This window comes from Ahaetulla prasina, chromosome 3 (assembly GCF_028640845.1).
Source record: "Ahaetulla prasina isolate Xishuangbanna chromosome 3, ASM2864084v1, whole genome shotgun sequence".
Classification (NCBI taxonomy): domain Eukaryota; kingdom Metazoa; phylum Chordata; class Lepidosauria; order Squamata; family Colubridae; genus Ahaetulla; species Ahaetulla prasina.
The window spans coordinates 228,896,237-228,914,028 of NC_080541.1; the positions used below are offsets into that span (position 1 = coordinate 228,896,237).

The 17,792-nt window shown below is 46.0% G+C and overlaps 1 protein-coding gene across 7 annotated transcripts in view; it reads left to right on the top strand.

Annotated features, from left to right (window-relative positions):
* Nucleotides 1–17,792, top strand: part of HCK (HCK proto-oncogene, Src family tyrosine kinase) — a 50,257-nt gene that overhangs the window by 20,237 nt on the left and 12,228 nt on the right. For all 7 annotated transcript variants that reach the window (XM_058174738.1, XM_058174740.1, XM_058174744.1 and 4 more), the window contains 6 exons: nt 1,025–1,058; nt 1,965–2,064; nt 6,829–6,927; nt 9,299–9,402; nt 12,530–12,682; nt 16,890–17,042. In XM_058174738.1, coding sequence (XP_058030721.1) covers nt 1,025–1,058; nt 1,965–2,064; nt 6,829–6,927; nt 9,299–9,402; nt 12,530–12,682; nt 16,890–17,042 — 643 coding nt within the window. The remainder of the gene's footprint in view (nt 1–1,024; nt 1,059–1,964; nt 2,065–6,828; nt 6,928–9,298; nt 9,403–12,529; nt 12,683–16,889; nt 17,043–17,792) is intronic.

Below are 17,792 nucleotides of genomic sequence, written 5' to 3' on the forward strand. Positions count from 1 at the left end.
AGAGTTTAGGCTTGGGGAAATGAAAGAATTTCTTTATGCTTTGTGCTTTGTGCGGGCTTTCTCAGATCCCGCCTTGTTCTCCTGTAGTCACTTTGTTCTGTCCCCCCTCGCCTCTGTCCGAGTGATGGCTTAATTAGCCGGCATTATCAGCTCTGGCAGCAAACTAGCGAGCGTCTGCCAAGTGACTCTGTTATCTCCCTCGATGCCGATGAGTCACCCAGGAACAAACAGTACTTCAGCTCTTAATTAAGCAGTTGATTTGCCTGCTACGAAGAGGCATAGCAGCCCTTGCTGCTTTTATATCCTGTGGGGTGTGGCTCTATGACTCAGCACTTCCTAGGCCTGCCCCACCCCTGCTTCTGTTGTTCCCGCCTCTCCTGCCTACGAAACCTAGGGTCCAGCCAGGCCTGATTGCCATCAGCTGGGTCTGAAGGCGTGGCCTGGGGGGGAAGAGTCAGGGGACGGAGGCCTCGTTATCTCCTCCACCTGGCCTGCCTCTGGCTCCTGGAGCTGAGCCAGGGAATCCGGTGCTCCCGAGGTAAGTCCTGACGGCCCTTCCCCCTCACTTTCCAAGTCACTTTCTGGCAGACATAACACACTTCTCTCTCTCAGTTAAAGTTCTTTCGATTCAACTTCATGGGTTAAGAGTTTGGCTTTCCTGAGGGACCAGCTGAGGCAGTTCCATAGAACTGGATATATATATATTTTTTCTAATGATCATCTGTGTGAATTCTAAGACAAGCTCCATCTTATTCTTCGTTTCTTAAAAGTGCCAGGTTTTTTTTTTTAATTTACATTTATATCCCGCCCTTCTCCGAAGACTCAGGGCGGCTTACAGTGTGTAAGGCAATAGTCTCATTCTATTTGTTTATTTACAAAGTCAACTTATTGCCCCCCCAACAATCTGGGTCCTCATTTTACCTACCTTATAAAGGATGGAAGGCTGAGTCAACCTTTTTGATAAAGTGTTGCTGGCATAAGGAATAATAATTAAATCTTTTTCTTTTTTCTTTTTGCATTCCAGGGATGCAGGATATCCAAGCCCAAGCAAACGGATGGTATGTATCTCCCATTAGTGCGGAGAGTAGATTCCTGGTCTGCAAATACGGTCAAAAGATGGAGGCCAGGAGATGTAATTGAAGCTCTGCCTGGAAGCACATAATCTTGGTTGCTTCAATTGCACCATCACAGTTACCATCTTGGCATTTTTGACCATTATCCTGTAGCCATCCAGCCTGGGTTCCAATCCTAGGTCCTCCTGGAGAACATTTGTCTTCCGAGAAATCCATTGGTTTATCAATGTCACAGAGGCCCCTTTCTAATAAAGATGGTGGTGGCCAGCATGAACTGAATTGCTGTAGGCATCTAGCTGGGTTCCAGTCCTAGATTGTCCTGGAGAACATTGTCTTCTGAGAAGCCCATCAGTCTACCATGGTTACAGAGGTCCCCTTCTGTAAAGATGGTGGCCAGGATGATATGATTGAAAGCTGTAGGCATCTAGGCTGGGTTCCAGTCCTACATACTCCTGAAGAACATTGTCTTCTGAGAAGCCCATCAGTCTACCATGGTTACAGAGGTCCCCTTCTGTAAAGATGGTGGCCAGGATGATATGATTGATAGCTGTAGGCATCTAGGCTGGGTTCCAGTCCTACATGCTCCTGAAGAACATTGTCTTCTGAGAAGTCCATCAGTCTACCATGGTCACAGAGGTCCCCTTCTGTAAAGATGGTGGCCAGGATGATATGATTGATAGCTGTAGGCATCTAGGCTGGGTTCCAGTCCTACATGCTCCTGAAGAACATTGTCTTCATAGATGTCCATTGGTCTATCAATGTCACAAAGGTCTTATACAAGGTGGTGGCCAGGATAATGTAATTGGAGCTTTACCTGGAGTACATAAGTGTGTGTATGTGTGTGTGTCCTGTTTCCACCCTAAACCTTTTCTTGTTCCCCTCGGCCCCCAGAATCAGAGGATTTTGTCGTGTTGGCCTTGTACGACTATGAAGCCATACACAGGGAGGACCTCAGTTTCCAGAAAGGCGATCATCTCAAGATCTTAGAAAAGTAAGTTTGAGGGTCATCTGGAGGAGGGAAGAATTTCTGGAGAAATGATGCTCCATAGGTGGCTTCTGGGGGAATCCGGTTCATGGAATCCAATAAGAGAGAATATTTACATCTCAGGTTTGAAATGAGGGGTCCTTGGTGCTCTCGGAGATTGGCGGTTTTCTTGAAGACGTTTCATGACCCAAACTCAGTTACCATCAACAGTGCGACAAGGAAGTGCGTTTTGGGAGGAGGAGGAGGAGGACGATGGGGTTCTTGGTGCCCTCTGAGCTTGGTTGTTGTGTTGCACACATTTCATTACCAAGCTAAGTAACGTCATCAATGCTAGAATAGAATAGAATAGAATAGAATAGAATAGAATAGAATAGAATAGAATAGAATAGAATAGAATAGAATTTTTTATTGGCCAAGTGTGATTGGACACACAAGGAATTTGTCTTGGTGCATATGCTCTCAGTGTACATAAAAGAAAAGATACCTTCATCAAGGATCATAAGGTACACCACTTAATGATAGTCAAAGAATGTAGAATAGAATAGAATAGAATAGAATAGAATAGAATAGAATAGAATAGAATAGAATAGAATTCTTTATTGGCCAAGTGTGATTGGACACACAAGGAATTTGTCTTGGTGCATATGCTCTCAGTGTACATAAAAGAAAAGAATCAAGAATCATAAGGGACAACACTTAATGATAGTCAAAGAATATACAATAGAATAGAATAGAATTCTTTATTGGCCAAGTGTGATTGGACACACAAGGAATTTGTCTTTGGTGCATACGCTCTCAGTGTATATAAAAAGACAAGATACATTCATCAAGAATCATAAGGGACAACACTTAATGATAGTCATAGGCTACAAATAAGCAATCATATATATATATAGAATATAGAATAGAATAGAATAGAATAGAATAGAATAGAATAGAATAGAATAGAATAGAATAGAATAGAATAGAATTTTTTATTGGCCGAGTGTGATTGGACACACAAGGAATTTGTCTTGGTGCATATGCTCTCAGTGTATATAAAAAGACAAGATACATTTCATCAAGAATCATAAGGGACAACACTTAATGATAGTCATAGGCTACAAATAAGCAATCATATATATATATAGAATATAGAATAGAATAGAATAGAATAGAATAGAATAGAATAGAATAGAATAGAATAGAATAGAATAGAATAGAATAGAATTTTTATTGGCCAAGTGTGATTGGACACACAAGGAATTTGTCTTGGTGCATATGCTCTCAGTGTACATAAAAGAAAAGATACGTTCATCAAGGTACAACATTTACAACACAATTGATGGTCAATATATCAATATAAATCATAAGGATTGCCAGCAACAAAGTTACGGTCATACAGTCATAAGTGGAAAGAGATTGGTGATGGGAACTATGAAACGATTAATAGTAGTGCAGATTCAGTAAATAGTCTGACAGTGTTGAGGGAATTATTTGTTTAGCAGAGTGATGGCCTTCGGGAAAAAACTGTTCTTGTGTCTAGTTGTTCTGGTGTGCAGTGCTCTATAGCGTCGTTTTGAGGGTAGGAGTTGAAACAGTTTATGTCCTGGATGTGAGGGATCTGCAAATATTTTCACGGCCCTCTTCTTGATTCGTGCAGTATACAGGTCCTCAATGGAAGGCAGGTTCGCATACTGTAGCAACCAGTTTGCCCAGCACTGGAAATGTGAACATGCACACGTGCACGCTTACTTTGCTCACACACGCACCATCCACACATGCATGCGGCATCACAAAACACAGCAATTGGCTCATGCGCACCATCCACACATGTGTTGTGTCTGCGCCCCTTGGGAGCACCGGCTTCCCTGGCTCAGCTCCAGGAGCCAGAAACAGGCCAGGTGGAGGAGATAACGAGGCCTCCGTCCCCTGACTCTCCCCCCCCCCAGGCCACACCTTCAGACCCAGCTGATGGCAATCAGGCCTGGCTGGACCCTAGGTTTCGTAGGCAGGAGAGGCGGGAACAACAGAAGCAAGGGTGGGGCAGGCCCAGGAAGTGCTGAGTCATGGAGCCACACCCCACAGGATATAAAAGGCAGCCAGAGCTGCTGTGTCTCTTTGTAACAGGCGAATCCTCTGATTAAGAGCTGAAGTTTGTTTCTGGGTGACTCACCAGCGTTGTGGAAGATAACGGAGGCTCTTGGCAGACGCTGGCTAGTCTGCTGCCAGAGCTGATAGTGCCGGCTAATTAAGCCATCACTCCGACGGAGGCGAAGGAGGACACAACAACATGTGTGCGACGTCAAACAACATGGCAATCCGCTCATGCATGCCATCAGTGAATACGTGCAATGCCGCGTCAAAAACACAGCGATATAGGAGGGGTGGGGCGGGTGAGCGCCCAGCCGCAGGTCGCCACTACTGGTTCCCCTGAACTGGTCCAAACTGGCTGAATTCCAGCTGTGCAAGGACCCTTCAATCCTAGAATCTGAGGGTTGGAAGGAACCGCAGAGGTCTAACCTTGGACTTTCTCATTTCGCATTTGCGTCCGTACTGTGGCCATTCTGCAGTCTTCCCTGCGTAAACCTTGATGTGGCTGCCCAATGTTGACCCTCTGGGAGAATTTCTCTCCCAGATCTTCTCATTTTGGGGAGGAAGGAACCAGCAGGAATGATTTGCAACCCTCCCCCCTCCAAGGTTGGTTTTATCCGAGTGTCAAACTGGGCTGAGAATTTAGGTGAGAGGCTGACGGCGGTTCAGGAAGCAAACAGAGCGCTCAATTCCTGGAGGAATTTTATGCGCCCGGCACTGCCATTTTTATCCTTCATTTAAAAGGATAAAAATAGGCTTTTAGACATTCTAGAGGCATATTTTAGCAATCGCTCTCAGTTCTGCATCCTTCGTTGGTATGGCTGCCTCCGGCTTCCCAGAAAAAATTATCGTTTCTAGATTCCCCTGGGGAAAAATGTTTCTAATTCAGTTTAAATTTGCAGCCTATAGATCTTCAGTGTCCTACTTGAAGCTCTAGTGAGGAAATGTGGCCATTAGACGTAGGGTTATCTGCCAGAGAACAGCATATTACAGATAGTCCTCAACTTATGGCCGTAATGGAGCCTACTCGTTACCGCAATAAGTCATGACTGTTGTAAAACAGGTCAGACATGTGACTGACACAATTTTATGATCTTTTTTGTGGTGGTCATTAAGTAAGCGTCACAATTGTGAAGCCACTGCCACAGTCATTAAGTGAAGGCCATGGTCCTTAGGTGAATCAATGGTTTGTTATGGGCAACATTTTGCAGTAAACTGGAAGTAAATGTCGGGTTTGGGCAAAAACCATGGTTAAACTCAGTCCTGGAACCACAAGTGAGGGTGTTTGCCCTTGTTTGTGTTCAACATATGCTGCATGGGATTGTTTGGTGTCGTTTTTTCTGCTGGCTGTTATTTGTAGCTTTTAATTGTGTAGAGCAGGGGTCTCCAACCTTGGCGACTTTAATCCCAGAATTCTGGGAGTTGAAGTCTGCCAGGCTTAAAGTCGCCATGGTTGGAGACCCCTGCTGTAGAGTAGACCTTGGGGTGTTACTTGGAACCTTGACACATGAATCCATGGTGAGTGGTGGTGATACTAGATGTATGCATGTATGTATGTATGTATGGGGGATTGATGAAAGATGGGAAATAAATGGAGGAGGATGGATGGATGGATGAACAGATGGATGGATGGATGGGGAGGATGGATGAAAGATGGGAGATGGATGGAGATGGATGGATGGATGAACGGATGGATGGATGGGGGGATGGATGAAAGATGGGAGATGGATGGAGATGAATGGATGGATGGGGGGGATGGATGAAAAATGGGAGAGGGAGGGAGGTGGATGGAGGGATGGATGAACGGAGGGATGGAGGGAGGGAGGGGGGATGGATGAAAGATGGGAGATGGATGGGGATGAATGGATGGATGGATGGATGGATGGATGGATGGGGGATGGATGGTTGGATGGATGGATGGATGGATGGATGGATGGTTGGATAATTAGATGGATGGATGGGTGGATAGATGGATGGATGGGTGGCTAGTTGGATGGATGGATGGATGGATGGATGGATGAAAGATGGGAGATGGATAGAGATGGATAGTTGGAAGAACAGATGGATGAACGGATGGATGGATGGATGGATGGGGGGATGGATGAAAGATGGGTGATGGATGGAGGAGGATGGATGAACGGATGGATGGATGGATGGGGGGATGGATGAAAGATGGGAGATAGATGGAGGAGGATGGATGGATGGACGGATGGATGGATGGTTGAATTGGTCCAACCATTGGAATCACTGGAGACTTTTAAGCAGAAACTGGACAGCTAACCATTCTGAAATGGTCTAGGGTCTCCTGCTTGAGCAGGCTATTGTGTATTCTGTATTCAGATGGATGGATGGATGGATGGATGGGCAGTTGAATGGATGGAAGGAAGGAAGGAAGGAAAGAAGGATGGATGGACGGTTGAATTGATGGATGAATGAATCTACGTATGTTTGAATGGTTGGTTGATTAGATGGATGGATGAACTTTACTCTTGTTGATTCTGTGGTTTCATCCGTGGAGTTCCTTTGCAACAATGCAGCCTTGATTTGGCAATGCCTCCTTCTGGTTTTTGGGGACTTTCTAGACCTTCTTCTCCCACTTCTGGAATTCCCCAGCGCTTCCCCTGAGGGGGGCTTATTGTTGGCTATGTTTTGGGGAAGTTGGGAAGTGTACCTAATTCTGCCTTTCTTTCTGTCCAGGTCGGGAGAGTGGTGGCGAGCCAAGGCCCTTTCGACAGGCAAAATGGGCTTCATTCCCAGCAATTATGTGGCCAGGATCAATTCCCTGGAGACGGAAGAGTAAGTTCTCTCGGCCTATCAAAGGGAGGGATCTTCTTGGTAGATCCTCTTCCTCCACCACCCATCTCCCTTCTTTCATCCATCCCTCCTCTGTTCATCCATCCATCCATCCATCCATCCACCCACCCATCCATCTTAGTTCTCCCCCAGAGTTCAACTCCGGACTGTAGAGGTCCATGGGGTTAAATGTGCATCTGCTTTGGTCCTTTTTGGGAGAAGCCCCTTAGCTTAGGAGAACAAGACACTGGATTTTTGCAGGAGAAGCCTTGGAATTCTCCAAAGATGGATGAGATGCTGGCCTTCGGGAATGGTCTTCTCAATGATAGGGAACCATGGTTCCCAGCAACTACAGAAGCAATATTTCCATATCTAGAAATCCCATATGTGCTAGTCGTTCCCAACTCTAGGGGACGGTGCTCATCTCCATTTCAAAGCCGAAGAGCCAGCGCTGTCCGAAGACGTCTCCGTGGTCATGTGGCCGGCATGACTCAACGCCAAAGGTGCACGGAACGCTGTTCCCTTCCCACCAAAGGTGGTCCCTATTTTTCTACTTGCATTTTTTACCTATTTTTGAACTGCTAGGTTGGCAGAAGCTGGGACAAGTCACGGGAGCTCCCCCCGTTATGTGGCACTAGGGATTCGAACTGCTGAACTGCCAAAACAAGCTCAGCATCTTAGCCACTGAACAACCACGTCCTTTTAGAGTTTCTAAATTTTTGGAAATCATCATGAATTGAACCCGACACTAATCATGAATGAATCCATCCCCAGGGCACAATAAGTAGAGGTAGTTCTCTACTTTATGACCATAATTGAGTCCCAAATTTCTGTTGCTGAGTTTCTTCAGTGAAATGTGCTCCATTTTGCGACCTTTCTTGCTGCAGTCGTTGAGTGAATCACTAAGGTTGTTAGTCACACGGTTGTTAAGTGAATCGGGCTACTCCGTTGACTTTGTGTGTCAGAAGGTCGCAAAAGGGAGGGATCGCTGCGACCGTCATAAATATGGGTCAGTTGCCAAGGGCCTGAATTTTGATTGCATGACCACTGGAATGCTGCAATGGTCATAAATCTGAGGACCAATCACAGGTCACCTTTTTCAATGCCATTGTAACTTTGAATGGTCACTAAAAAGGTTTGTAAGCTGAGGGCTTTCCATAGTATATTAATTTCAACATAGATGGAATCCACCCTGTTTGTTAAAGAAGAGACAAGCTTTTCATAATAAAAAATGTAATAAGATCCCCAACTCGGTGTCACCAAATATATTGGATGGAGACAAAGAAGTCATATCTTCTCTAGGGAGATTCTCTGTCAGCCAGGTCACGGTTGTCCCAAATGTGTTTTTTCAAGAGGCAACTGGGCTTCCTGGTTTTTTTCTTTGAAGACGTTTCACTTCTCATCCAAGAAGCTTCTTCAGCTCTGACTGGATGGGTGGGAAGGAAAGGATTTATACTCCTTGCAGACAGCTGGTCATTTATATCTTTTTAGATTGGGACGAACACCTTTTGAATAGTGTGGGAGTATGATTTGCAGAGAAAACAATTGCAGACTACAGGAACCATTTGCTCCACTCAGGTGACCCCGAGGACACAGGTGAACCTCCAAGTGGCCTCAACAACCCTCGAAAAGGATGCAAATGACCAGCTGTCTGCAAGGAATGTAAATCCTTCCCTTCCCCACCATCCAGTCAGAGCTGCAGAAGCTTCTTGGATGAGAAGCGAAACGTCTTCAAAGAAAAAACAAGAAAGTCTTGTTGCCTCCTGAAAAAATACCTTTGGGTCATAATGATTTCTAAGATCATAGTCCCAGTTTTTTCCCTGACTGCCTTCTTTTAATCGTTAAAATGCAACCCTAACATAACTGCTTTATTACAATACTCGACTTGTATTCGTTCAAAGTTATAACAGCACTAGAAAAAGTGACTTATGACCTTTTTTCACACTTATGTCCGGTGCAGCCTCCCCTCAGTCATGTGATCAAAATTCAGACAACTTCGCAACTGACTCATATTTACGACGGTGGCATTGTCCCAGGTCATGCGATCCCTCTTTTGCGACCTTCTCAAAAGCCAGGTCAATGGGGGAGCCAGATTGACTGAGCAACCGTGTTACCCGCTTAAAGAACTCCAGTGATGCGATTAACGACCGTGGCATGAAAGGTCGTAAAATGGGACCACAGCTTACTCAACAGCGGTCTCACTTAGCAATGGAAACGTTGGGCTCAATTGTGGTCGTACGTCGAGGACTATCTCTCTGATGATATCTCGGATGGTATTTTTTTCCCTGCCAGGAGGAAAAGTTGGGGAAGCAGAGCTTGAGAAAAAATTTTATGCAGGATTTGGTGCTAATTGTCTTTTCCTCGTCAACCTTAGGTGGTTCCTGACAGGAATGAGCCGGAAGGATGCGGAACGTCACTTATTGGCTCCGGGAAATTTTATCGGCTCGTTCATGATCCGAGACAGTGAAACAAGCAAAGGTAGATGATTAAAGGCCTGGAGACAAAAACACGAAGAACGGTTGCAGGAACTGGGTTTGGCTAGTCTAGAGCTTTGTTCTCCAAAGCACCTGAGAGTAGAACAAGAAGCAATGGGTGGAAACTGATCAAAGAAAGAAGCAACTTAGAACTAAGGAGAAATTTCCTGACAGTTAGAACAATTAATAAGTGGAACGACTTGCCTGCAGAAGTTGTAAATGCTCCAACACTGGAAATTTTAAAGAAAATGTTGGATAACCATCTGACTGAGATGGTGTAGGGTTTCCTGCCTGGGCAGGGGGTTGGACTAGAAGGCCTCCAAGGTCCCTTCCAACTCTGTTGTTATATTTATTTATTTTATTTATTATTTAAATTTCTATACCGCCCTTCTCCCGAAGGACTCAGGGCGGTTCACAGCCAAATAAAATACACAATAATGTTACAATAATGTTATAAGAAAAGAAGAATTAGGGGTTTATATGATAGCAGTCTTCCAGTATTTGAGGGGCTGCCCCAAAGAAGACGGGGGTCCACCTATTCTCCAAAGCAGCTGAAGGCAGGACGAGAAACAATGGGTGGAAACTAATCAAAGAGAGAAGCAACCTGGAATTAAGGAGAAACTTCCTAACAGTGAGGGCAATTAACCAGTGGAACTGCTTGCCACCAGAAGTTGTGGGTTGCTTCATCCCTGGAGGTTTTCAAGAAACGATTGGACAACCATTTGTCTGAATGGGCAGTGATGGCTAACCTTTTCTGGACCAAGTACCCAAAGCACTTGTGCGCGTACACAAACGCACTGGTGCGCAAATGCACAAGTGCCCGAACTCCTAAAATGCAATGGGCATGCACCCCCACACCTGCATCTCTCTCCATGCATGCACCCCATGCATGCATGTGCAGCCCCCTTGTATACCCTGCCCCCCATGCATGCGCAGCAGAGACCCAGGGACCAGCTGGCCGGCAGGACTGGGGCGACGGCTCGCATGTCCAGAGAGAGGGCTCTGTGTCCCACCGCTGGCACATGTGCCATCAGTTCGCCATCACAGGTATAGGGTCTCCTGCCTGAGTGGGGGGGTTGGACTAGAAGCAGGGTTGGGTTTCACAAACTTTAGATACCGGTTCGCCCAGCACTGGAAATGTGAGTGTGCGTGTTTGCGCGCATTTGTGTAATGTCAAAAAACACAGCAATTCGCTCATGTGCACCGTCCACGCATGTATGCGGTGTCAAAAAAGACTACTTCAGCTTCAACCGCAACAATACACGAGCGCACAATAGATTTAAGCTTAATGTGAACCGCTCCAATCTCGATTGCAGAAAGTATGACTTCAGCAACAGAGTGGTCAATGCCTGGAATGCACTACCTGACTCTGTGGTCTCTTTCCAAAATCCCCAAAGTTTCAGCCAAAAACTTACTACTGACCTCACCCCATTCCTAAGAGGTCTGTAAGAGGCGTGCATAAGAGCACCAGTGTGCCTACCGTTCCTGTCCTAATGTTCCCTTTGATTGTATCCAATTTCTTATAGTTATTTCATGTTTATACTTATATATATTGTTGTGTTTGACAAAATAAATAAAAAAAACACAGCGATATAGGACAGGATTGTGGCTGGGCAGATGGGGAAGGGCAGGCCCATCCTCTGGTCACCACTACCGGTTCCAGTGGTGGGATTCAGCCAGTTCGCACCACTTCGGGAGAACCGGTTGTTAACTTTCTGAGCAGTTTGGCAAACTGGTTGTTGGAAGGAATCATTAGGGCAGAGAACCGGTTGTTAAAATACTTGAGTCTCACCACTGACCGGTTCACCTGAAACCAGTCTGAACTGGCTGAATCTGACTAGAAAACCTCCAAGGTCTCTTCCAGCTGACTGACTGATTGATTGTTAGATCTCTTTTCCTGGGCAGATGGGGGGATGTAGATCCACTCTCTTATGCAAGAGAGATCTATTATTCAGATCCAGTCATTCCTCCCTGGTGGTAGAATAGAATAGAATTTTATTGGCCAAGTGTGATTGGACACACAAGGAATTTGTCTTGGTGCATATGCTCTCAGTGTAAATAAAAGAAAAGATACCTTCATCAAGGTACAACATTTACAACACAATTGATGGTCAATATACCAATATAAATCTTTTTATTTATATAAAGGTAGTCTTTGAGTTAACAGCAGTTCATTTAGTGCCTGTTCAAAGTGACAACAGCATGGAAAAAAAGGGACTTACGGTTGTTTTTCTCACTGAACGACCTTCGGGGCATCCCCGCATGATCAGAATTCGGACTGTTAGCAGCCGGCTCGTATTTATGACGGTCGCAGCGTCCCAGGAGCCCCTTTTGAGGTTTTTCGGACAAGCCAAATCAATGAGGAAGCCAGATTCACTTAACAACCAGGTCCCTAACTGAATTGGCTCACTTAACGACTGTGGCAAGAAAAGTTATAAAATGGGGGCAGAACTCACTCACAACAGCTGTCTTGTTTAGCAACCAAATTTTTGGTCTCAATTGTGGGAATAGAATGCGCTGGAAGGGACCTTGGAGGTCTTCTAGTCCAGCCCCCTGCTGAGGCAGGAGAACCTATACCAGTGACGGCTAACCTTTTTGCTGTTGCGTGGCAAAAGCGGGGGGCATGCGGGTGTGTGTGTGTGTCATGCACATGTGTGCCCACACCCATAATTCCATGCCCCTCCCTCCCGCACGACCCTTCTGCTCTCCCCCCACTTTTGGCATGCGACGGCAAAAAGGTTACCGGTGGGCCAGGTGGTCCTGTTTTTTGTCCTTCCCAGGCTCCAGAGTCTTCCTTGGAGCCTGGGGAGGGCGAAAACTGCCTCCTCCACCCCCACGAGGCCCTCCGGAGGCCGGAAGCGGCTGAAAATCAGCTGGCTGGCGCGTGCATGCGTGATGGAATTGAGCTAGGGCAACGCTCAGGTGCCCACCGATATGGCTCCGCGTGCCATAGGTTTTGCCATCACGGGCCTATCCCATTTCAAAGTCGAAGACTGTGCTTATTTAGTCAGGGTGCAAAATACTCGTGTGAGTGAGACTTTGCCTCTGTCCGCGTGGGCTTCCCTTTTGAGAGGTAGATACAAAATGATTGTCCTCGCTTCTCGTTCCTCTTTTTCTCTGTCGTGGTCCAGGAAGTTACTCCCTCTCCATCCGAGACTTCGATTCCCAGAGCAAAATGGATGTGGTGAAACACTACAAGATTCGAAGCCTGGACGACGGGGGCTTCTACATCTCCACCCGGAGCAACTTCAGCACTTTGCAGGAACTGGTCAGCCATTATAAAGGTGAGCCTGCAAGTATGGGCAGCTGCTGAGCCAGTTTCCATCCGTCCGTCTGTCCGTCGGCTCCAAAAGAGGTTAAAAATTAACCCCTTTGGACAGATGAGGAACTGGGATCAGAAGAGGCTGATACGGCCTCTTTGCAAGGCTGTATGGGAATGGCCTTGGGCAGGGGTCTGCAACCTTAAATTCTATTCTATTCTATTCTATTCTATTAAACACTCAAAAGAGCCATTTCCCACAGAAAAGAAAACACCGGGAGCCACAAAACGCTTCCCGTGCCTGACTAATCCTTGAGCGGCCACAAAACTAGCCTATGTATGTCTATTTTCTTCTGAAACTTTTCTTTTCTTGTCTTTAACTTTTCTTGTCTTTAAGGTTCTACATTTAGGCCAAAAAAAACAACAAAATGCACAGGTACCGGATATGTGGTACCTTGCTCAATAGTAGTACCTGTGAGAGGGATCTTGGAGTCCTAGTGGACAACCATTTAGATATGAGCCAGCCGTGTGCAGCAGCTGCCAAAAAAGCCAACACAGTTCTGGGCTGCATAAACAGAGGGATAGAATCAAGATCACGTGAAGTGTTAATACCACTTTATAATGCCTTGGTAAGGCCACACTTGGAATATTGCATCCAGTTTTGGTCGCCACGATGTAAAAAAGATGTTGAGACTCTAGAAAGAGTGCAGAGAAGAGCAACAAAGATGATTAGGGGACTGGAGGCTAAAACATATGAAGAACGGTTGCAGGAACTGGGTATGTCTAGTCTAATGAAAAGAAGGACCAGGGGAGACATGATAGCAGTCTTCCAATATCTCAGGGGTTGCCACAAAGAAGAGGGAGTCAAGCTGTTCTCCAAAACACCTGGGGGTAAAACAAGAAGCAATGGGTGGAAACTGATCAAGGAGAGAAGCAACCTGGAACTAAGGAGAAATTTCCTGACAGAACAATCAATAAGTAGAACGACTTGCCTGCAGAAGTTGTGAATGCTCCAACACTGGAAATTTAAGAAAATGTTGGATAGCCATTTGTCTGAAACGGTGTAGGGTTTCCTGCCTGGGCAGGGGGTTGGACTAGAAGGCCTCCAAGGTCCCTTCCAACTCTGATATTACTACTACTACTATTATTATTATTATTATTATTATTATTATTATTATTATTATTATTATTATTATTATTATTATTATTATCCATGGTTGGCCTACCGGGGGTTGAAAAGCTCAATAAATCGTGTGCCAGCGGGTGTTGCACTTTGGCAGTTGTGACGCATATTTTGAGTGACAGGGAGCCGCAGCAGAGGGGTGAAAGAGCCACATGCGGTTCAGGTTGCTGACCCCTGGCCTTGGGAGACAGGAGGAAGAGCCGCAGACTATGCAGCTATCAGATAAGACAGGGGTCTCCAAAATGGGCAGCTTTGAAACGTGTGGACTTCAACTCCCAGAATTCCTCAGCCAGAATGCTAACAAACGTTAAGGTGGGTGGACTTCAACCCCCAGAATTCCCTAGCCAGCACATGTTTTATTAGCATGCTGGCTGAGGAATTGTGGGGGTTGAAATCCACCAGTTTTAAAAATGGCCACGTTTGCAGACCTGCTGGCTGGGAATTCTGAGAGTTGATCCGCAAGCCTTAAAGTGGCCACATTTGGAGACCCCTGAGATAAGAGGCTGCTGAGCCCACAGCAGGAAAGGGTCATGGCCAACATCTGAGAAAGGACCCTTCCCAGTTTCTTCGGCTGTAAAGGCGACAAGGCAAATTTCTCTCTCTCTCCCTCCCTCCCTTTCTTGCTCTCTTTCCTCTTTTCTTTCTCTCCCACTTTCTCTCTCTCTCTGTCTCTTTCTCTGTACCTCTCTTTTCTTCTCTCTCTCTTTCTCTTTCTTTCTCTGTTCCTGTCTCTTTCTCTCTGTCTCACTTTCTCTCTGTTTCTCTCTTCTCTCTCTCTCTCTCCCCTCTCTTGCTCTTTCCTCTTTTCTTTCCCACTTTTTCTCTATCTCTGTCTCTCTCTCTTTCTCTGTCCTCTCTCTCTCTCTTTCTCTTTTCTTTCTCTGTTCCTGTCTCTCTCTCACTTTCTCTCTGTCTTTCTCTCTTCTCTCTCTCTCTCTCCCTCTCTTGCTCTCTTTCCTCTTTTCTTTCCCACTTTCTCTCTCTCTGTCTCTCTCTCTCTCTCTGTTCCTCTCTTTTCTTCTCTCTCTCTTTCTCTTTCCTCTTTCTCTATTCCTGTCTCTTTCTCTCTGTCTCACTTTCTGTGTTTTTCTCTTCTCTCTCACTCTCTCTCTCCCCCTCCCTCTCTTGCTCTCTTTCCTCTTTTCTTTCTCTCCCACTTTCTCTCTCTCTGTGCTTCTCGCTCTTTCTCTGTACCTCTCTTTTCCTCTCTCTCTTTCTCTGTTCCTGTCTCTTTCTCTCTGTCTCGCTTTCTCTCTGTTTTTCTCTTCTCTCTCTCCCTCCCTCCCTCCTTCTCTTGCTCTTTCCACTTTTCTTTCCCACTTTTTCTCTGTCTGTCTCTTTCTCTGTCCTCTCTCTTTTTCTTTTCCTCTCTCTCTTTCTCTTTTTTTCTCTGTTCCTGTCTCTTTCTCTCTCACTTTCTCTCTGTTTTTCTCTTCTCTTTCTCTCTCCCTCTCTTGCTCTCTTTCCTCTTTTCTTTCCCACTTTCTCTCTCTGTGTCTCTCTCTCTCTTTCTCTGTTCCTCTTTTCTTTCTCTTTTCTTTCTCTCTTTCTCTATTCCTGTCTCTTTCTCTGTCTCACTTTCTGTGTTTTCTCTTCTCTCTCTCTCTCCCCTCTCTTGCTCTCTTTCCTCTTTTCTTTCCCACTTTCCCTCTCTCTGTGTCTCTCTCTCTTTCTCTGTTCCTCTCTCTTTTTCTTTTCCTTTCTCTCTTTCTCCCTCTTTCTCTATTCCTGTCTCTTTCTCTCTGTCTCACTTTCTGTGTTTTTCTCTTCTCTCTCTCTCCCTCCCTTGCTCTCTTTCCTCTTTTCTTTCTCTCCCACTTTCTCTCTCTCTCGCTCTCTTTCTTTCTCTGTTCCTGTCTCTTACTCTCTGTCTCACTTTCTCTCTGTTTTTCTTTTCTCTCTTTGTCTGTCTCTCTCTCCCCCCTCCCTCTCTCTCTCTCCCTCCCTCTCTTTCTCTCTCTCCTCTTTTCTTTCTCTCCCACTTTCTCTCTCTCTCTCTCTCTCTCTCTTTCACTGTTCCTCTCTTTTTCTTTTCCACTCTCTCTTTCTCTTTCTTTCTCTGTTCCTGTGTCTTTCTCTCTGTCTCACTTTCTGTGTTTTTCTTTTCTCTCTCTCTCTCTCTCTCCCTCTCTTGCTCTCTTTCCTCTTTTCTCTCTCCCACTTTCTCTCTCTCTGTGCCTCTCACTCTATCTCTGTCTCTTCTCTCTGTCTCACTTTCTCTCTGTTTTTCTCTTCTCTCTCTCTCTCTCCCCTCTCTTGCTCTCTTTCCTCTTTTCTTTCTCTCCCACTTTCTCTCTCTCTATGTCTCTCTCTCTTTCTCTGTACCTCTCTTTTCTTCTCTCTCTCTTTCTCTTTCTTTCTCTGTTCCTGTCTCTTTCTCTCTCACTTTCTCTCTGTTTTTCTCTTCTCTTTCTCTCTCTCTCTCTCCCCTCTCTTGCTCTCTTTCCTCTTTTCTTTCCCACTTTCTCTCTCTCTGTGTCTCTCTCTCTCTTTCTCTGTTCCTCTCTCTTTTTCTTTTTCTTTTCCTTTCTCTCTTTCTCCCTCTTTCTCTATTCCTGTCTCTTTCTCTCTGTCTCACTTTCTGTGTTTTTCTCTTCTCTCTCTCTCTCTCTCTCCCTCCCTCTCTTGCTCTCTTTCCTCTTTTTTCTCTCTCCCACTTTCTCTCTCTCTGTGCCTCTCACTCTATCTCTGTCTCTTTCTCTCTCTTTCTCTTTCTTTCTTTCTCTGTTCCTGTCTCTTTCTCTCTGTCTCGCTTTCTCTCTGTTTTTCTCTTCTCTCTGTGTGTGTCTCTGTCCATCTGCCTCTCTGTCTTTCTGTCTCTCTTGCATTTCTGGGTGTGCCCTTTGACTCGGCTATCTCCCAGTGAACTTCAACTCTCAGAATCCCCCAGCCAGCATCTTAAGAAACTTTAAGGAGGGTCTGGACTTTAAGATTCGCTGGCTGGGGAATTCTGGGAAGTCCACCCGTCTTAAAAGTTGCCAAGGTTGAGAAACACAAGTTTAGAAAAATGTCACCTCCCACTCCTGCAATCTCCTCTGGGCTCTTTCAGGGAAAGCCGACGGATTGTGCCAGAAGCTGACCCACCCCTGCGTGTTGCCGAAACCCGAAAAGCCCTGGGAGAAGGATGCCTGGGAAATCCCCAGGAGCTCCCTGGTACTGGAGAAGAAGTTGGGCGCCGGACAGTTTGGAGAAGTCTGGATGGGTAAGGTCACTGAAGGCTGGTGCTTGGATAAGGCCGGCCTTCTCGGCTAGGCAATTTTGATTGCAAAGGCTACACACTTAAAAAACCCCACCACAATTCCCAGGAGAGATCTTTCTTTTTCATTCATTCATTCATTCACTCACTCACTCACTCAATTCAATTCAATTCAATTCAATTCAATTCAATTCAATTCAATTCAATTCAATTCAATTCAATTCACACGGCTCCCCATCTCAAATGGAAGACCCAGGGGACTCTTTGGTGTCTCTGAAATTAGTGATTTTCTTGCAGATATTTCATGTTGATGGAGGAGGAGGAGGAGGAGGAAGAGGAGGAGGAGGAGGAGGACAGGAGGGGAGGAGGAGGAGGAGGATGGGAGTGGGGAGGAGGAGGATGGGAGGAGGAGAGGAGGAGGAGGAGGAGGAGGAGGAGGAGGATGGGAGGAGGAGGATAGGAGAGGGGAGGAGGAGGAGGAGGAGGAGGAGGAAGAGGAGGAGGAGGAGAGGAGGGGAGGAGGAGGAGGAGGATGGGAGTGGGGAGGAGGAGGATGGGAGGGGAGGAGGATAGGAGAGGGGGGAGGAGGAGGAGGAGGAGGGGAGGGGAGGAGGAGGAAGAGGAGGAGGAGGAGGACAACTGTGGGGTCTTTGGTGCTCCCTGAGCTTGCTTGTTTTCCTGAAGATGTTTCATGACCTATCTTGGGAACATCATCAGTGCTAGAAGAGAATGGGCTTCATTGTTACCTAGTTGGAG